This window comes from Carassius carassius, chromosome 31 (assembly GCF_963082965.1).
Source record: "Carassius carassius chromosome 31, fCarCar2.1, whole genome shotgun sequence".
Lineage (NCBI taxonomy): Eukaryota > Metazoa > Chordata > Actinopteri > Cypriniformes > Cyprinidae > Carassius > Carassius carassius.
Genome location: NC_081785.1, coordinates 18,284,599 through 18,306,444, shown reverse-complemented (window position 1 = coordinate 18,306,444; position 21,846 = coordinate 18,284,599). Strand labels below are relative to the sequence as shown.

Genomic DNA, 21,846 nt, shown 5'->3' with positions numbered 1-21,846 from the left:
CAACTGTTTAGTAAGAATTGTGAATATAACTTATAGACAGGTTCTGGATAAACACATTCATTGCAAAAATCGGAGAAAAATGAATGATTTGTTTACAAATCAGACATGCAGATCACCAAGAGCACCCAAGAACTGGAATGAATCACTCAAACCGGTTTTGTAAACTGGATCAACTGATTCACTCTAAAGATCTGACTCAAAAGAATTGATTCGTTCATAAATCCGGTAAGAATAATACTCAGTTGATGATTGAATTTGTGAACTGAATCAACCAAATCTTAAAACAGTTTCGACTCAAAATAATAATTTGTTCATGAATCAAACATGCTACTTTTCTCTTGAAATTGCCAAGGATAGTCATGGGCCAGGGCCATTCAAATACCATGGTACTCCGGGGCCCACGTGTGTGTTCAAATCACACTCGCGCTGATAGATACAGATCGGGGAACGTGGCATTCAACATCTCCATGGACTTGGTTGCTAAGAGACTGTTGATTTTAACAAGACGACTGTTGCCTTGGATATAATCTCCAATCAAAATCAGATGTTGCCTTTTTACTGCTTACTACTAGACTGATCCCTGACGCACTACTAGACTGATCCCTGATGCGTGTAACAGCTACCTAAGAGCCGCCAAGCTTCTCTGGTTCCTCGGGAGAGCTCTGGTCTTTTTATGAGCAGCTATATATCAGCTGCATGAAACGACCAGACAGCCAGTGCATGTCGTCTAGTGATACGCACAACTCCCCAGTGCTGAGGAAGCTCGTTTTTAAAAACTTCAGCACATAAAACTCAATTTATTTCATTTTCATAAAAGTATTTTTCCGGAACAAAAACAATATTTACAAAGCAAAAAATAAAAATGTATATCACTAAAAACTGATTAAAAGCAGCATTTAACTTAAAGGGCTTCTGTCCAGCAACTGAATCTGTGAATCAATTTTAGAACAGGTTCATTTACAGGAACCATCTAAATGAACAGATTCACTCAAATTAATCTCTGCAAAACTACAAAAGGTAAAAAAAAAGTTTTGATTTATTACCACAGTTTGCTTGACCATGAAGCTGAACACACAATACAATGTAACAAAATAAACTAAAATGTTTTTTCAAGCTACATGCTTCTCGTTGGAGAAACTAACTTGTTACTGTAACACTGTTGTGAACTACTGTCACAATACTGAAAAATGTGGTTCAGTTAGTAGTGATACAACTTTTAGATTATTACTCCCATAATCACCGTTGCAGCATGTCTGAGGGGTGACGAGACGACAACAATGGCGAAGATACTTGATTTGCTGTAGTTAGTAAACTTAATTTAACATAACAGCCAGTTAAGCACAAATTAGATGCATAAACGCCTGATTTGTAGTTTATGCAGCTTGGCTCTAAGAAATAGACCAGGTCACGAAGTCATGTTAAATAATCCATCAAGTCCTGTCCCAATAAAGACATAAAATGCCTGAATTAATAAAAACGCTGACTTCAATTCTCTCTCTGTTGTCTATGCTCATCGTTAGTCTGGTGAAGTCGGAGTCACGCAGATAATCCATCAAGATCCTCTCCCAATAAAGACGCAACTTTGCATGAGTTAAATAATACAGCCATGAATGCATGTTGGGAAAAAAGCACTGAATTTAATTCTCTCCCTGTTGTAAATTTGTTCATTAGTCTCGTGAAGCTGCTTTCACGTTGCTGTTCACGCAGCAGGTTGATGTGGTTGATGCTCGTGAAATGCTCCAGCACGGTCACCGCATGTAACGTTTAACAAGATTCACTTGTTTAAAACACCCTACCTAAATTGTATAAACATTAACTATATAAACATTATTTTGCTAATAAACATCTAAATAAACCTCTATGGAAATTATTTATTTATTATTGCCGCAAGCGATCGCAGTTTGAGTATAGTTCTGTGTAACTGCACAGATAAACGGCGATGTCAGCAGGCATTTCATAATCTAGAAGGACAAAACAATATTAATAATTTTGATATAACATTCCAGTTGAGAAACGCAATAAAATACGATGTTTTTAATATATATATATATATATATATATATATATATATATATATATATATATATATATATATATATATATATATATATATATATATATATATTCCAATAAATAAACCTTATAAACCTACTAAAACGGTAGTTTAAAATTAAGTTGACCCCTGTCCTTTATTTATTTTCTCCATTTGAAAACTTTAGACATTCTACATTTTGCTTATTGTTAATATTAGTGTTGTTGCTGTTGATGCCTTTTATAAATAAAATGTTTTTTATTGTTGTAATATAAAGATTAAATTTAACATGAAAGACTAATTTTCAACACTTAAAAAAAAGGATGACTGAAAAGAGGAAAAACCAAAGTGAAGTATGTTCTTTCCTCACTCAGTCATTTTAATGTTATGTTAGCAGCTAATAAATAACGGTTCTGTATATCGGTTATCGGCCACATAAACATGCAAATAATTGGTATCGGTAATAAAAAAAAATAAATCAATATGGGTCGATCACTAAATGTAAATTTAAATAAAATAAGGTCATTTTAAATAAATAAATAGATAGTTAATTTGATGAGTGAGTGAATGAATGAATAAGTAAATAAATACATAAGCAAACATTTTAAATTAAGGGAAAACTAAAATAAATAAAAGATTAGCTTAAAGGGACAATAAGTAACTTTAGTTATTTTATTATCTAAAATCAATATTTTTATTCATAAATATGCCCTCAATGGTGTACAAATACCTATGCCAATGTTTAAACTAATCCTTGTAAATGAAGAATTTATTATCTTTATATACATGGGACGGGTAGGTCGACGGAGGCTTCCATGTAGTTCCGCCATCTTGCAAAACTATAATAGCAGAGAGGGACAAAAAGTACTAAGCCAACGCGTTTCCACAACGCGTTTTCGGTCAGAGCCAGAAACGCAGGTGCAGAGCAGTGAGAGGCGCTTGAAACTGCACCGGCAAGTTTAAAAGGCTGGATTGCATTCTTATTATGGACCATACATATGCTGCGCCACAGGAGAAGAAAACATCGTCGCCAAAACGAAGTGCTATTAGAAGACATCCTGTCAAAGCTTTTTGGTACATATCACCTACCGTAGATGCAACGCGCATTTGAAAAAGCGAGGCGCTGGAGAGCAAAATTAGTTTGAATGCAAAATACAATTTCACCACTAGATGGGAGTAATTCCTACTTACAGCCCCTTTAACTAAATAAAACAAGGGAAATAACAAACAAACAAAAAAAATGTGTTACACTATTATCATTATTAAATTGCATAAATTAAGCATGAATCCCAATAAACTGACCTGCCACACTTCTTGCAGGGGAATTCACCCTCTTGGTTTGTTTGTCCCTTTCCTGTATTGCCAGTGCTTTTCCGGCCTGTGGTGTCAGAGCGGGGTTTAGATGGTGGTGGTGGTGGTGGAGGAGGATGATTACTGACCCCCAACCTGGACGGCTCTCTATTGCTGTCCTCCTGACTTCTTAAAACCAAGACGGCAGCAGCCTAACAGGAAACGAATGATTACTTAAAGCAACCACAGCTGAATGCATACAGATATTAGACATAGGGAACTTCCTCTGTGGTAACTGACAGGTGGCGCAGTGAAAGAGATCTGCTTCAAACCCATATAATAGTTCACCACTGTGCACTTCAGCAAATAAACTGCAGGTTACTGCAGCAGAACGGTCTCTAATGAGTGTGATATACTAAGTGCACACTATGCATTGGTAAAACATTTAAGCTTGTAAAGAGGTATGCCATTAGATGGCGCTATAAATAGCCTACAGTGCTGAAGTACACATGACTATTGCCAGTCTATTGCAGGCCAGTTTTCTTATCATTTCAAGTAGGCCAGAACTGGGCATGAACATTGGAGAACTCACTTTCTGTAGACACCATGTGTTTTAGCAACCCCATGCAAATTAACCCCACTCACATTTTTAGTGGCCTGTAGCGACTGTGTCACCCTGCCCGGGCTGTTCTCTTGTTTCCTGTCACATGACCCTTCCCACTTCCTGCTCTCCTCGTCTTCTTTCCGTGATTCAAACTTCTGTGAACTCTGAAGGAGAACAAACATTTGGATGCTTCACTGGTTTGTAGGCCATTAAATCAAACAGGTACATGTAGACACAAAGCCACAGGAACTCACTTTATTGTCCACTTCCTCCTCTGTTGTGGGTTTGGTCTCTGGTGGCTCTGCTTCTCCGTAAAGGAGCGTACCGTTCCTGCCGATCTTCACCTGCTTCTTATACGTGTAGTAGAACTCCACGCACTGAGCCACCGTCTTGGAGCTCACCTTCAGGTCAAACGTCAACAATTCAGCATTACCAGAATTCACTTAGGAACCCATGCGAAACTCCATTTTTGTCATGTAATTTGGAATCAGTAGTGGATTACAATTTGTAAGTGCATAGCTATGTGGTTTCTGGAGTGTTCTGTTTGCTGGGATTTTCTGCGTGATTGCCAAGGAATTCCTAGCATATTTTAGTGCATAGCCATGCAACTGCCGGGGATTTCCAGTTGGAAGATGTTGCTAGGATGCTGCAGGTTGATGGAAGGATAATGCTATGACGTTTTAAGGGTTTCAGTGCATTGCTTACTCAGTGCATTGCTTACTCAGTGATTGACACTCATTGTTAGGCTTTTGTTCCAACCTGTACATACCAGTTTCTGGACCATGAAAAAGTCCTTCTTGTAGGCAGCAATGCCTTTGTTAAAGAGTCGTCGTTCCTCTGGTGTCCAGCTGTCAGAGCCTGTGCGGGACAGACAAGTGGTGCACAGAATCAGATAGAGGCTGCTGTCTGTTTATCCTATCCTCTTATAGAGCACCCCCACCCCCACCCGCTAACACCAACACATTCACACAGAATAACGGGGAGGGGGGCCAAACAGCCAGCACACACATGTCCAGACAAACAATGATGCCGCTGTCTTCTCCTAGGATTTAACAACATGCCATAGACTCACTCCCTCCTCCTCTCCTCCCGTACTCTACCCAGCAACCCACTCATTCAGCCAGCAATCTCTCAGTCGAACCCCTCCCCTCCCCTCCGCTGTACTCCACTCAGCTGCTTTCGTTTATAACCGAGACACGGAGCATGGTTTGGAAAGCCAGGACAGGGGGTGATGGGGTACCGCATGCCGTACAGATTAACCATGACCAAAAAAAAGTGTGAACGAAAAGGAAAGTGTGCTTGACGATGAGGGGACTTACCAGAGTAGTGGTAGTCAGCCAGCGGGTGCGCTTTGGGAAAGATGGGGTTTTTTAACAACAGAAGGGTGAGGGCTCCCTGAAAAATAAAGTGAAGTTGGTTGAGGTAACAAAACTGACTGCGGTGTGTGATGTGTTTTGGCGGCAGAAACAGTCACAAGTTAGAGAAGCACAAGTCAGGTCATGTTATGCCCTAGAGTTGATATGAAAAGATTAATGAGGGCAGGAGAGATACAATTCTGCATGACCAATGCTATATCTGCTATAACTTTTAATGGCGTTTAACCCAGCTGTGAAAGTCACTGGATAATCCCTCTTGTTTTCTCTGCCTATCTCTACCATACAGTCTCAGTGTGTGATAAAACGAGGACCCTAGTCTTTTCTGGGTCATGGAGCTCTAACTTGAGTTTTTTTCTTATATTTGACCTTTTTTCAACTTTTAATGATCTGGACAACCAAAGTTCAACATGTTGAAGCATGTGCACTTAATACAGAAGCCCCAAAAATATCAGGACACTTAAGCCATGTTTAAAAAAATTTTAAGCTTGTATATGTCCTGAATAAGGAAACATGAACCTGAATGTCATGAACCTGAGCAAGAAAATGCATCTGATTGGCTTTTACAGACTCACATTAATACTCATGCTCTTGCAAAATATTTTATGAAAAAAAAAAATAAATAAATAAATAAAATCACTGTAGTAACTCATAACAGATCTCATCGCAGAGCCAAACTTTTCGTGATTTAAATTTGCTGCTGAACCCCATTGCTGTCTGACATACCTATTAATCTGTCAAAATATCTACTTCAAGACCATGTAATTTAGTGGCTAACACAAATAATTGACTTGCAGGAAATGCAAAGCAACAAACAACTAAAGGTCTTGCAACTTGCAATCACAAAACCATAGATGCAACAAGATGAAACTATTAAAAGCAACAAAATGAAACCAACTGTCAGTGCATCTCTCTTATCACTGACACCCAATAAACACCACAACCCTTACACAGACATCTAAGAGAGTTGAGCTAACTTTCAGTTTCTGCAGAACTGGTTCACATTTTATTTTGCAGTATAACTCAATTATTATTGAGATTTGGCTCAGAAGTACAATGCACATGATTTAGTCATCTTCAGTGTGTCGCTCTGGAAATGAGCCTGTGATTGACAGGTGGTTGCTATGGCGGCAGTGTGACAGCTCAGCAGTAAGCGGATGGCTGTTGTGTTGTTGCAGCTGCTGGTTCAGCTAAGCGAACGTTGAAAAGAAAGAATCATATCAAAACACATGCACCGTTTGTGTTTTCATAAAACGGGGGTCATCAATTAGCAGGCCTGCAGCTGTATTGGTTTCATCTGGATTGCAAATCAGTTATCATAATTAAACCATGGCTGCCAACTGATTAAAAATTCAATTGCATGGTATGATGTTCAGATAAATCACAATTATCAAGTGAATCAAAGTGAATTGCCTACACTACACATATTATTTAAAATGAACTTTTTTTTTGGCTGGCAAGTAAATTTAAAGCCTGGACCCATTGGAACTTTAAATCGATAGCTTTGTCATATGAGCGTTGGCATGTGAATGGCCTCTAGTTAAATGATGTTCAAAGGAAAACCATGTCATTTACATACATTTTCCAAGTGCGTGTAATGCTATTGCACACACACTCACATGAACACTTTGGCCTCATTTACACTGCCAGTTAAATGTGACCCAATTCTGATTTTTTGCTCATATGTGACAGATCGGATCTGTTCTATGACAGTGTAAAAAAAAAAAAAGGACATGCATTCGGATATTTTGAGATCGGTTTCAGGCCTCATTCATATGTTGAAATAAATCGGATATAAATCAGATACGTGCCAATGCGACTGTCATGTAAACAGGCAGATCAGATATTCTGAGGCACTGCGTTCTGTACGTCATTAAAACTGCAACAATTTGGTGGTACTCCTCGGTTTAATGACGTCATAGGTGACCCGTGCTGGCAAAATGAGTGTAAATTCGCACAGGCAATTTTTTTTTTTTTTTTTTGGTTTTGTACATTCTCTCCACTTGCTTCTCGCATTGACTGTCGAAGTGTATGCATATAACATCGCTTCTGACAGCATGTAATCCCAATAAATACACACATATACAGAATTACAGTATTTTAGAATTCACACAAACATAATCTGCTTTGTCTTAAGTGAATGCTAGGGGAACTGTTGGGGGAAAACATCTGATGTGTAACATTATATTAGATCCATGCACTACAGTATAGGATGTCTTTATCATTATAATAATGTTAATTAACAGAAAAGAAAAGAGGGCATCACTCGCTGCACTTCAATTAACTGCTTTTGTAGTTTTAATCAATTTATTTGTAATGAACACACAAGTTATTTTTACTTTTGATTGTTTTTTGTACATGAATGCTTTAGTTTAGATAAAATGATAAAGGTAATGCATTTTTGTTTCTTTCTATGCTATTTGTATTGTTTTATTTATTATAGCAAAAAAAAAATAGCTGTATTGAGATTATTAATATAGTAATTAATAATAAGAAAAGACGGAGGACTTCACTATTGACTTCAAATGGGTGACAAATCATAAATCATTTTGAAGGTCTTTTAAATGGAGAATTTCATTTTGCCCCCCAATTTTTTTCTTTTTTTCTTAATTGCTGATTTCGACTCGTTTTGTTAGCACAAGTCACATTATTCTCATCAGGAAGCACATGTGGAGGCGGTAAATGACAACAACACATGCGCGATGTTTCATGCGGTATGGCAAGTGTAAACACATGAATCGGATATGGGTCACAATTACAAAAACGTGTAAACAGACAGCCAAATACATATCAGAATCGGACATCAAGACCTGCAGTGTAAACAATGTCTTTTTATGCTTTGCAATTCATAATTCTACATAATTTCCTTTTAATTCACTCAAATATGAGTACAGTCCCTAAACTGATATTTCCTGTCACAGATGTCACCAAGAATGACTCAAAAACCCCTACATCTCAACAAACCTTACATCTATCGCTCGTATTAATCAGCAGTTTAAGAAAAGGTGCAGTCAGCATAAACAGCTTTGATTGGTACACAAGGCAGCAGGAAGTGCTCTTAAAATATGCCAGTGTGCTATTGCACAACACTCACCATGATGTCACCCTTGCATTCATACAGGCAATGCATGGCCAGTTCCTGATTGGTCCCTCCTCCGCACAACGCACTCGAGCACGCCAGATGCATGAGGTCATCCACTGCAGGGACACACAGAAGGTCCAGGAAAGACATGGAGTTAAACATACGGTCATGCAGATTTCATTTAAATAAGGCAACCTGCAGAACATGTTCCTGCAACTTCCTTTCATGTAATTCTATGAATTAAAAAAAAGAAAGAGAAATTAACATGGTTTTTGTGCAAGTTTTATACCTCTTTGCTGTTGCTCAGTATTGGCCTCCAAGTCAGGCAGTGACGCCCACAACAGTTCTGCCTTTTGTAGGTCGTGCTGCGCTGCCGAGCGCTCTCTCAGCTCTGGGACCTCCGCCTGATACCGCAATCCAATGTTTATCCGACTGCAAGAGAGTGCGAACATAAACGGGCTGCTGCTGAAATCCAAACTACATCAGACCACTAGCAAAAATGTTTCTATTCTGCATTTTTCTCTTTTGAAATACTTTAATACTTTTACTCACTTTATTATTATTATTATTATATTATTAGCTTCAGAATTTGAATGAAACATTAACATGAAGTTCATGCAAAGCCTGAAGAACATTTTTTTGAGAAACTAAAAAGATAGATCTCCAGAAGGCTTCATGGTCAGGGGTCACAAGGACTGCTAGCTAAAGGGGAATATTTGTGGTTCAAAGTGTACTAGAAGTTAAACATGAGGCTCAACTTAGTGCTGCGACTGAAACAGGTCTGTGTAATGAGAAATTCATAAAAACGTTGCGTCACAAAATTCATTGCGTTCCACTTCAGGTCATTCTATAGGTTTCTTGTCAGAACCAAAGTTGTTTCAGACTGCCATTTGAATTAATTTATTGCTCATCTTATTGTATGCTTTTTTTAAGAGAGAGAGCTCGAGGATTCATGAGAGTCATAAAATTAACGCCCATGTTTTTCAAAAACCAAATGTTCCAGTATCTGAGTGCCAAGGTCTGGGGATAAGGCAAGACAGATTGTGTTTTATTATTTTGTTCCAGGATGTGCTTTCGTAGTGCATTGGCCAACTCTAAAATGAAGAGATCTGCAGCCATTCACAGAGAGCGTGTCTGAGTATGTAAGAGAGAAAGAATTTCAACTGAACACTGTTCTGACCATTAGATAAACCAGCTGGTACCGGTCAGAGAAGATATCCCATAATTCCCTCCATTCAGTCCCCATACCCCACCTACTCTGTTCTTAAAAACATAGCTCTGAAACACCCCATGTATGATCCAAGAAACCCACTGAGATGTAATTTCCCTTAAACACACTACCAGACCAACTTGTGCATGACATACCAGCTACCCAACCAGCTTTAATGTTAACATATAAGCTATAACCATGAATTTTGCATCTGCAGGCTACAGTTTTCAACTTACGATCAAATAATAGCAATACATCAGCACTGTAAGGCCCGTTTATACCACATGCATTAGCAGAGTGTAAGCGAAGCTGCAGCATCTTCAACAGAAGACTCACATTGTGCTTTCACATTGTCAACGTTTAAGCCGTGTACGTCTGCAGCTCTGTACAGACAATAAAGTGATTTCTGAGCTACTCCATTGAGTATTGTCTAATAACCACCATAAAATGTGAGGAAACATTCAGCTATTCAGACAACTGACTTTCAGTCAGCTGAATGAAATCTAGTAAGAAAGCAGCACCAAAATAAAAAAGGAAAGGCAATGTTAACCAAGTAAAGAAAGTTATCATTTGGAATGAAGCAGAAGCTAATTAAAGAAATTTGTGAAGCGTAATGTGTGGTGGTGTTATTTGATAAGCATATGTACTTACGGCTCAATGCTGACAGGTGTAGCTTCATTCATAGCAGAGAGAACTGGAGGGGTTATATCACTGCTGTCTGGACATATACAAACAAAAAGACTGTACTTAGGCGCAAAGTAAACAGTGTTTCTTATTATGTGTCCTCCTATTCATGATATGCACATCAATTAAGTCTTATTACATATATCCTGGCTTGTTAGGACATATCTTAGGTATACAGTACCTTAATTCTGTTTCAAACCCTAATGAGGTGCCTACTTACAGCACTTTAAGCCGTTACAAACAGTAGGCAGCTCATTCTACTTCATCTTCCTGAGAAGGTAGCCTACTAGGTTTTGTAAAAGTACTTAAGTTTAGATTTTAGGTTGCATTTGGTTGTCAACTACAAGTCATTCAATTCTAAACACCGATTAACTGAACTCCATTTAAGGTTGTATTTAATGAATTTTATCAATGCACTTTGTAGAGATCGTAAAAGGAACTCACTGGAGCGTAGGAGGCTGCGGGTGGCAGATTTGGGAGTGGCAGGTGGGGGCAGTCCCTGATTATTTGCTGCTGCTGCGGCAGCCGACAGGAAGGTGGAAAAGTAAAGACCCGAACCCTCTCGAACCGGACTGAGGATGGGTGGGGGAGTGTAAGGCGGCATGTTGAGGGGGTTTTCCATCAATCGGACAGGTGAACGTAAGTGACTCTGGTAAGGTGTGATAGTGGAGTAGACTGGAGGGGCAATAAAAGTTCCAAGTTTGGGTGGGGGTATAAAGAGCGGTTCTGGACGAGGCCGTCGTTTGGCTTTTGCCGATTTGCCGTCAGCTTCACTTCCACTCTCTGCTCCACCATTCTGTAGAAGAGATTAGATGTTGGCAAACGGGGTAGTGCAGAAACCCCTCTAAAATGCATACACCATATGCAATCTGGATGATCTTAGTGAGTGTTGTCAGATTTCATAAATGTGGTAGTGAAATTGGGTAGGGGAAGGTTGGATTAGGGCGCAGAGAATAGACATGGAGGTGCGGAGTCAACAGAAATCTGCAGATTATTGGGGAATTTTAATCCAGGGTTTAACAGAGGGGGGATGTAATAGAACAGAAGCCAAAAAGAGAGAGATATTGGGCATTTAACTTTAATGTTTAGATAAGATTGGCCAGTTTGTGAACTCACCTGGCCTGTGCTCTCAGACAGAGAGTTCCTCAGTGAACGTCGTCGTTTGACAATCACAGAAGTCTTGTAATCGGAGCAGCTTATGCCATGGATGCCCAAAGGCCGAGAGGGCCAACTAGCTGAAATGGAGGCTTGCTCATGATCCGGGGATGAGGAATCAGTCTGCCTCACTGGCACAGAGACTGGAATGACCAATGGCATGAAGCTGTCATCTCTGGGCCGCTTTGCACTCACCTGATCCACCTCAGCTACCCCTCGGCCTGGACCTGTCGGAGCAACAGGGGGGCTCCAAGGCCTGTGTGGCTCTTGCTGAAAACACACGATTAACACAGTCAAGATAATGGTCAAACAAAATAAAATTTCTCTGCAAAAATCTCTGCAGAGTGCACACTTCCTCCGCTCTGTAGGCATAATTGATATGCATGAAAAAAATGCAGGTGTGCTTAAAGAGATAGTTCACCCAAAAATGAAAATTAGCCTATGATTTACTCACCCTCAAGGCATCCTATACGTATCTTACATTCCTCTTTCAGACGAACACAATCGCAGTTATATTTAAAATGGTCCTGGCTCTTTTAGGCCCTTGTCTAGGCGTTTTCCGCAAATATCACATTCGAATATTTGAGCTCACAAAAAACGAATATTTGTTTATTTAAATTAAGTTTAATGAGATAGACGTTATTTCTCTATCCTTGCACACCCCTAGCTACAGGAGGCCTTTATTCACCCCTGGAGCCATGCGAGACACTTTTTATTATGGATTGTTGCTTTTTATTTCACTTCTTTTGGACTGATGTACTTCAACACCCTCTGAGTGCCATTAAACAGCTTGAAAGATCAAATACAATTTTTAAAGTGATGCTTTTTTAAAGATCATTATTGTGTATTTGGTGTAAAAGAATATGTTGACATGCTTCAATGTTCAAAAAACACATTATTTTTCAAATACTGTACATTATTGTAGGTCCTCTATGCCCTGCCTCTCTCAAACGCTTCATTTTCTACAAAGTCTCTCCTTCCGACAAGCACAGTCTGCTCTGATTGGACAACTGTCCCAGTGCATTGTGCCTGGAGCACTCGTCGGAAACATAATGCACCTTCCATAATCACGAGCTTAATCTTTCAAAATAAATGTAAAGACAGTTAATAATGTCCTTAGTTTTACCATCAGTTCAAGCCTGAAAGGGGAACAGAGTCATGTGACAGACACGGTGATGAAGCTTGTTTGTGTTTGCAGTACACAAGCCACGGATGGTTAAGACAGCTGACTCCACTGAGTGACCATCTCTCTCTCTCTCTCTCTCTCTCTCTCTTACACTCTCACACAAACACATGCGACGCACAAAACTCTGCATTTGGACATTCGATAGCAAATAATTAAACTAATAAAAAAACATATTTACTGTAACTGATTCGGAAGCACCAGATTGTCATAGTAAATTCAGAATGACCTCCTCTCCTAGGTTCACGAAACAGTAGTCCATAAAATGTGTTGCTGTTCTGTTGTAAGTAATCTTAAAGATTCCTAAATGCATCTACTTTCGGAAGGCCAAATAAAATGCTTTTGCTTTCGCCTAGAAACACAGAGCATCTCCTAGACATGGCTGGATCAACACTAACTACGGTTAGTGAAACCATGGCTTCTTTCTTTGCGTGAACATTTCGGTGGCATTACGCAAATATTCCCACTAGGGATGTGCACGGATAGTCGAACATTCGAATATTCGTTCTGCTCTAATTATTCGATAAATAAAAATGATATTCGAATTTCGCCAAAAAAAAAAAAAAAAAAAAAAAAAGTTCACAATAAAACCTAATTTGGTCACTTTCTGTGATTCTCCACGGCATATTTGAAGGTGTATGCAAGCAAAAAATAATTAATGAATGATTAAGGGGCCGTTCACATATCGCGCCTAATAAGGCGTGGAAAAGGCTATGCGAGCCGCTTTCTCCTTCTTTCCAAAGCGCTCGGGCAGAAGCGCTCCTGAGGCGACGCGTTCTCTCCATGAAGACGCGGAAATTTCAGCAAAGGATAAATGGATTTGCAGCACAAAAAAAATCGCTTTCAGTAGCTCTGCTACTAAATTTATTTCAAAATGGCAATCCATATACAGCTATGATCAGCTGTTCCTTCATCTTGGCTGAGCTTTCAACGTTGTTAAGGGAAAGGATGAAGCTGAATGTTTAGTTCTTGTCACATGACCCGCGGTGCGCTTGCGGCATTCTGAAAGTTGAGATGTTTTTAACTCGATGCTGTTCGGACGCGCCTGGAAAAAACGGGACCGCGTCGCACCGCGTGCGCATCGCGACCGCGTCGCTTCCATTATGAGTGCGCATACCGTGCCCCTACATTGGAAATAACGAACTTGAGCATGCAAAAGACGCGATATGTGATCGCCCCCTAAAAGAACTGCGGTCTTCTAGTACTTCAAATATGCCGTGGAGAATCACAGAAAGTGATCCAAGAACATTGTTGCAGCATCTCTCAAGCAACTAATAAACACCGCTAACTTGGAGAATGCAGTGAAAACTCCTCTTCTCGCGTCTGCCCTAGACCCTCGGCACAAACATCTCAGGTTTCTCGACGAAAACATGAGAGAAGTAAGAAAAAAACCTTTTTTGAACATTATCAGAACATTTTCCTTGATGCGAGTGGTGCGTCACCAGCGATGAAGAGGATGCAATGCCCACTCGTTGGAAAAGGCTGAGCCAGTTTTCCAGCGATGATTACAGAGAGTCCAGCCGAGACGAGTGGGAACAGTTCTTACTGGAGCCATGTATTCCACCAGATGAGGATCCCATTCAGTGGTGAAACGAAAACACGAAGCGCTTCACAAAACGTATTCGCTTAGCACACCGTTATTTGTGAGTCCCGCCAACGTCTGTGCGTCAGAGCGCGTTTTCTCCGCGGCCGGCCTTATTGTTAACAGACTAAGGAGCCGACTTTCCCCCAATCATGTTTACATGCCCGTATTTCTTAACAAGAACATTTGAAACAATAGGAAAAAAAAAGCAAAAAAGATTTGCTGACAGTTTAAAAGTTAAGTGTAAGCTACATTCTGTACAATAGCCTAATTGCTGCAGGCTGCTTTACGTTTTTTCTTTGTTCACTTTTTTTTTTTTTGCTTTTAATCTGTACTTTTGTTTGTTTGCACGCATTGTTAAAGGTTTTCAGCTACAAAACACGATGTGTAATGTTCAAGCTTATTGTAAGCTTGTTCAAAATGACGAAAACAAATGTTGCTGAAAAATAACGTCTGACTCATTAAACTTAATTTAAATAAACGAATATTCGAATATTCGTTTTTTGTAAGCTCAAATATTGGAATGTGATATTTGTGTAAAACGCCCATCCCTAATTCCCACATAGTGACGTAGACGTGGGGGCGTGTTTGAATGAGCCATTTTAGGGGGGCCGTGGCAGAGTCTTAACTTTGATAAAGAATATCTCTTTGGATTTGAGACTTTAGCCTTTGCAACTTTACAGATCTTCTTGATGCACCAAGCGCTTGTAACACTCCAAAGAGAAAGGAAAAATTTAAAATACCATCATATGACCCCTTTGATATAACTCTGACTGGATTTGTCTGAAAGAAGAAAGTCTCATATGCCTAAGATGCCCTGAGGGTGAGTAAATCATAGGCTAATTTTCATTTTTGGCTAATTTCTTTAAGAGCTGATAAATCACACAGGAAATGAGGTTAGCTTAAGACTATTTTCAAAAACATCTTAATGAATAAACTGCGACCTCATTTCTACTTCAGGAAGAAACAACTTGCCCTGCAGTTTAGCAGCAGACTGCATGAAGATGTATAGATCTTTTCCACAAGTGAATAACATAATGGCATGTCAACACAGGACAATATCTCAATATAATGTGACTTTCTTGTGGGTATGTTATTGATTAGAGAAAGGGTTCCTTCTATGTTAGGTTTACTGAACTGCATTCATACTTCTCCACAAAACTAGGAAATTAAGGAACTTAAAAAGAACCACACAAAAGTGGCGCTCTTAGCAATTTCACAATGCCTGCAAATTTCAAAATCTCTTTAAAAAAATATAATAAAATTGATGTTTGAGTCAGAAAGAAAAATTTTAGAAGGAGCACCAAACCTTTGTTTCCCTTATTTTGAGAGCAATTCCTGTTTCTCCTCATTGCTAACTCTAAGCAAGACATGACAGACAGCAAGGAAAATAAAACTACTGAAACTTCACTGGCAATGTTGTGAAAAAATGCATTGCAATATGCGTCACTACTACTGTGTGTCTAACTGGAAGTTGAGTAAAAATCTAGAAATCCCTGAGGATGTGGCCTGTCTTATCTGAACTCCGGCCTTGCTGGCTACACTAAGGCATTCAGCTTAGCACATGAAGCCTTTACAGCTCACTCACCCTTGAGCAAAGCAGTTTTCAGCCTGCATTTTAGAGTAGGGAACGTTTAGAGGCATAAAATGAAACCAGTCATCACAATTAAACAAAAAAAAACCCTCACTGACTTGTGTACCCATTCTTTTCGAGGAGCTGGAATCAGCCGACCTAAGATTTGCTTTAACTACAGTCTTTTTACAGGACTGTTCTTTGTATGTCTTGTATGTTATCTGGCACACAGATCAACATTATATGTACACACACCCTTTCTTTGTTATAATCGGTTGGACGAGAGCTGATGTCCATTTCAAATGAAGTTTATGTAACAAGGACAAGCAGAGTGAACTAAATAGCACAACCCAGAAACACTTAGTTAAACTCTTGTTAAACTTGACTGCTAAATGTGCTCTGTGTGCAGTAAAAGAATTAACAAACAAACAAGCATTTAACTAGTCCAATGTAAGCAACATCTACTGCAATAGAATGAAATCTCTTAATCTCCTATTCAAAAAATAAAAAATAAATAAGTGACTCAATGGGACAGCAAAAATAAAAATTAGCTATGCATAGAGCTGAGCTTTTGGACTTCAACAAAAGGGAATGCACAGTGGCTCTATATGTACATCAATGTTCAGTCAACCTCAAGAGGACCAGTGGGCTGAGGGTGGGGTTCACTTGCTAATATTACTATGAGGAGTCCATCAGGAGTAAGTGGTGTGAAAAAACCTTTGTTTGGCTCGAGATATCATGTGACCTAATGGCGACAGTCAGTGCCTCTACTAACTTTACAACTCCCCTATCAACTGAGAAACCTGCAGAACCTGTATGCACTTGAAACAGGTAGTGCATCCTCACTACCTGTTAAGTAGATAATGATGTCAACTTCCCTTGGTTTAGGGTAATTTGTCATCCTTAAGTTACAGACCAACTATTTAACAATGAACTGGCAAAACCACAATTGCTTGCTTGTATTTTAATTTCTCCAACATATTTGAGGGAAAAACTGGCAGTTGTCTTACCTTGACACTACGTGAGGGAAGTGATTCCCTTTCCGAAGCCTTCTGAGCCAAGGTTTCCAGGTTGACCTCTTGCGACACCCTCCTCTTACGTCGTGTGCTCTGGATTACACCTGTTGGAGCGGCCCGGATGTCTTGAACAGCATTGGTCTCAGAAGCACCGTTCTGAGAACCTTGATTATGCAGATCAGTCGGCATTACAAATGGGTTATCTGAAGCAGGGCCTCCACCCTCTTTTGAAAGTCGACGTGATCTGCGGGGCCCAGGCTGTTGGGTCTCGATGGATTGCTGGGGAACATTAGTGGGAGGATGAGGAACGGAGTCTTGAGTCTGTGTTGATGGAGGATCAGTTGTCTCTTGGGACTGTCCTGATAATAAGGGGTGATGGTGATCAACTGAAGAAGTGTGTGACTGCTTGCCATCAGAATAATTTTCCAATACATGCTGGTTCTGATGAGGTTGCTCAGACTTTTGTTGCTGCTGCACCAAGTCTTGTTGCGGTTGAATCTGTTGCATATGTTGTTGTGGTGGTTGCGGTTGCTGAGTATGTTTTAATTGATGTGTTTGTTGCTGCAATTGTAATTGTGGTATCTGTTTTTGATGCTGAAGTACCTGTTGCTGCTGCGCCTGTTGTCGTATCTGCTGTTCCATCTGTTGCTGCCGTTGTTGAAGCATTATTTGTCGCCGTTGTTCCTGTTGCTCATGTTGCTGTAGTTGCTGCTGTAGTTGGGAATTCGTCTGTCCACTGTAATTCAAATTCGGCAAGGTCCGATTGGCCTGAACTACCTGATAGTAACCCGCTACCAAGTTCTGCTTGGGCTGCCCAAAAGCTACCTGAAATGGTTGCAGCACTGAATTCCCAGTGGTGGACTGTCCGTGCTGCTGCGGATTTAACATTCCAGGCTTTTGTGTTTGCTGAAAGGCTTGTTGCTGTTCCCAGTCCATGCCCCGGCCTGGTTTGATTGTATCCCTAAAGGTCTCTACACTGATGTTTGCCCCTTGTTTTTCAGTTGACCTAATAGTTGATGACTTAACTTGCTGCTGCTGCTGTTGCTGTTGCTGTTGTACTGACATTCCCTCATGCATCTGCTTTACAAAAGCAGTCTGAGCCTCCAAATAAGGGCCAAAGTTCTGGGGCCAAGTTGTCATACCCTGTGACCAATTGTTTGGTCGCTGCTGGAGCTGCAAAGATGGGTCTTGATGTGACCACTTCATGGGCATCATCTGTTGGTAGTGCCCACGGCTTTGATCCCCCTTGTCCGGGCTGAAAATGACAGAATTTAGGTACGCATGTGGTGCTTCTGCATTCAGATTTTCCACACCTCCACTGTCATTATGACCTGGTCCTGAGGAAGGGACCCCAATGCCATAGTAGGCCTCTGTATGATGAGAGGGCTCTTTCATCGCCACACCCTGATCGTTAAAGAAAGTGATGCGCTTGCCTGTCCTCTTTGAGTTTGGTTTCTGTTGAGGTGGCAAACTCATGACTTTCATAAATACAGATTCTGGAGAGTGGTGGAGTGGGAGGTTAAGGAGACAAATGTTCAAATCCCCAAACCACACAAAGCTTTCTCTGCTTTGATGAAGAGTCTTAGAGTATCACCCTTGAGAAAGAACTCTTAACTAGTTTTAAGACAGTTAATGGTCATCCAAACCTACTCAACATGGTAGGAATGCATGTACGCTTTAAAAGTAAAAATTGCAGCATCTCCTGTGCAGAAACATAAGTTTCAGCATGGTGTAGCTCAAACATGTCCATTTGATTTTGCCTTCACTGCCAACTCTTCTGCTTTCAGGATGTCAGGCTGGGTTGAGAAGTCTTTAGGTTCGTTTAATGCTCATTCATTGGAAACAACCTGAGAAGAAAGCGGTCACAAACATTATGGTTAGCCTTCAGAGACAGTACTTTGGGCTTAGTGGGGGTTTATTGAAATAGCGGTTTCAGCAATGACATGAATAGAGCCCTAGAGAACAGAATTTGAAAGGGAAAGGTGGCTCGTTAAGGGTTGGGCGAGCTGTGACATTAGCAGTTTAGTGCACATAATAAAACATTGTCTAACAAACTGCAGGTAATTTGTTCAGTATGCACAGAAAGTAACCGACTAATCTTAGCAAAAAACAAACCAGGATGACACATATGTGAGAATGCTAAGTGTGAGTAAGGGGAAAATGTGCACGCTACCGCAAATAATTGTTTCTAGATTGGGTGCAGAGAGGGCAGCAGTGAAAGTGAGTAAGATGAGGAAAGATGTACAGTTGCACACATAATCCCACAGAGTGTGTGAAAATATACTAGACTAGTTTCACAATGAGAACGTTTTAAGGTAATTCCCCCCCAAAGTTCACAAATTAGCATTCAAATATTAACATCAAAATCCATAAGTCTATCATTAATCTGCTATACCCTCCTCTCATGAATCACATAAGGGCTTGTGTGCTGCTGTTATGAGCGTGTGCATATGTAGCAATCAAATGAATAATCTCAGATGTCTGCATATTTCAAAACAGTCAACTCATGAAAGCACAGTTCTTAAATGAGATCTAAATCTTAATGCAAGTGAATTATAAGCTACACAAATAAGACTAAATCAGTCTATCTGATGATTTAACATATTGATCTATCTATATTCAATAAGAATTGTTTATCATCCTTTAATTATTTAATGTACACTAGTGTCTCTGCTTTTGCTGATATTGATTGCCTGTGCTAAAATCACTGTAGTGCACATCTCACATGGCTTGTTGCTTTATTACAAGGACCAAATAGAAATGTTCTCTGTGCTTAGTATAATATAGCACTGAAATTGAAAGGTGTGGTAGATTATGATTTCACCTTCTGAACTTTAGCTAGTGTGTAATGTTGCTGTTAGAGCATAAACAACATCTGCAAAGTTATGACACTCAGAGTTCAATGCAAAGGGAGATTATTATTATTTTTTTTAATAAATATATAGATGTTTAAGGATTACAAAAAAATGGCTGGTAGGGACTACGAGCTTCTTCCTGGGTTTGTGACATCACTAACCCTGATGTTTACATCAACCCTGCCCCCGGGAACACACAACTACCCATAATGGTAAGTGGGCATTACATTTCTGGACAATGTGCACTAGGCGGTTAACGAATCACAAACACACTGAGCCCACTAACCAATCAGAGCCTACCGTGTATTTCTGAGGGAGGGGCTTCACAAAACCAGGAACTCAACAGACTGTTTTGACGAGAATGGAATAAAGGTAAAACGTGAAAATTAGGGCTGGGACAACACGTCGAAGTCATCGATGACGACGACGCAAAAAATACGTCGGCGCAAAATATGCGCATCGATTCGTCGACCTGTTTTTTATTTATCTAAAAAACGTTTGCAAAACGTTTACCTTATGTGCGCTGAATATACGCGAATCCGGATCAACATTCTGTCCAACGTTATATAACCAATACAGGGGTTTTTCTGCATTGATCTTTTTTTTGGCGGCTGTCAAAGCCTTATTTGATCGGTGAGTGACAGTGACAGGGCGCGTACGAGAGAGAGCCCCGGCTGCGCGCGCACTCACAGTCTTCAAACAACACGACGCTTCTTGCTCTCTCTCTCCCTCGTGCATATTAATTAAAATCATTAAACACGATAGAAAAAGGGCGAAAAACACCCAAGTTTCACGCGCGCTCACGCACTCACAGTCTTCAAACTACATGAGCGCTGTCTTGCTCTCTCTCGCTCTCGCGCGCTCTCTCTCTCTCTCTCTCTCCCCCTCGTGCATATTAACCAAAATCATTAGACACGATAGAAAAAGGGCGGAACACCAAAGTTTCACGCGCGCTCGCGCACTCACAGTCTTCAAACTACACGAGCGCTGTCTTGCTCTCTCTCTCTCTCGCGCGCGCTCTCTCTCTCTCTCTCCCCCTCGTGCATATTAACCAAAATCATTAGACACGATAGAAAAAGGGCGGAACACCAAAGTTTCACGTGGAGCATTCGGAGATTTTTTTTTCTACATGACAGGCTGCTGGCTCCCACTGTTAATTTTTATTTTTTATTTTTTGGAAAAGCACTCTCTGTATTAGCTTAAAGCCCTAAAGTTTAAATTGGTTACTGTATTCTTTCAATTGCTCTAAACACGTATTTTGGGTGAACTTTTTTATTGAATGCTAGACATCAAGTTGTTGTTATTTTCATCTGAAAGAAGAACTTTTTTTCAGTAAGCTAGGCCCTATGTGTTCAGTAAGCTTGTTTCAGTAAGCTATGTGTTTTCAAGGCTTCAAGGTTTTATTGAATGCTATCTCTATACAAGTGCAAAGTAATGCATTCTTAGTCAGTCTTTTATTTTGTAATTTTAAGAGAAATAAACATATATTGCAATGTTAAGGAATTCATGTTTTTTTCATTCAGATATGTAAATCAACATGTATAAATTGTTAGTAGTCAATTAATGAGGAGATAATCGAAATCGAATCGGTCTGGAAAAATTAATCGTTAGATTAATCGAAGCATCGAAAAAATAATCGCTAGATTAATCGTTTAAAAAATAATCGTTTATCCCAGCCCTAGTGAAAATAATAGTTTTATATATATATAGTTTTATAAATAGCATAAACACATAACACTGCACCCCATAAACACAATCAAGCTTTAGAAAAAAAGCTGATAAACCATGATAAACAATTCTTATATATATATAGTTTTATAAATAGCATAAACACATAACACTGCACCCCATAAACACAATCAAGCTTTAGAAAAAAAGCTGATAAACCATGATAAAAAATTCTTATTGAATATAGATAGATCAATATGTTAAATCATCAGATAGAGTGATTTATCTTGTGCACTCGAATCCTTCCAATGCATGTGTTTCTTGTATTGCCAGGTAAACATGTTATACTTTTAGACCAGGTATTTTTTTATCCAGACCAGTAAAAGAAAGATCCAAATTGTATTCTAAAATAAATTAAATTTATAAATGGAAGTTACTCTGTTTTTTTTTTTTTTTTTTTGACTAAATATTTTAAATTAAATGGAAAATAACATAAACCAACTTTAAGTTCACACTTTTACTGTTGGAAAAAAAACTAA

The 21,846-nt window shown here is 39.6% G+C and overlaps 1 protein-coding gene across 2 annotated transcripts in view; it reads right to left on the bottom strand.

Annotated features, from left to right (window-relative positions):
• LOC132111698 (mitotic deacetylase-associated SANT domain protein-like) overlaps positions 1 to 21,846 on the bottom strand; it is a 28,244-nt gene that overhangs the window by 1,443 nt on the left and 4,955 nt on the right. For both annotated transcript variants that reach the window (XM_059519251.1, XM_059519250.1), the window contains exons 2-12: positions 16,779 to 18,631; positions 11,392 to 11,700; positions 10,720 to 11,071; positions 10,243 to 10,309; positions 8,671 to 8,813; positions 8,394 to 8,497; positions 5,246 to 5,321; positions 4,696 to 4,784; positions 4,181 to 4,327; positions 3,968 to 4,090; positions 3,335 to 3,534 (exon numbers count right to left, since the gene is read on the bottom strand). In XM_059519251.1, coding sequence (XP_059375234.1) covers positions 3,335 to 3,534; positions 3,968 to 4,090; positions 4,181 to 4,327; positions 4,696 to 4,784; positions 5,246 to 5,321; positions 8,394 to 8,497; positions 8,671 to 8,813; positions 10,243 to 10,309; positions 10,720 to 11,071; positions 11,392 to 11,700; positions 16,779 to 18,269 — 3,101 coding nt within the window. In that variant the 5' untranslated portion in view covers positions 18,270 to 18,631. The remainder of the gene's footprint in view (positions 1 to 3,334; positions 3,535 to 3,967; positions 4,091 to 4,180; positions 4,328 to 4,695; positions 4,785 to 5,245; positions 5,322 to 8,393; positions 8,498 to 8,670; positions 8,814 to 10,242; positions 10,310 to 10,719; positions 11,072 to 11,391; positions 11,701 to 16,778; positions 18,632 to 21,846) is intronic.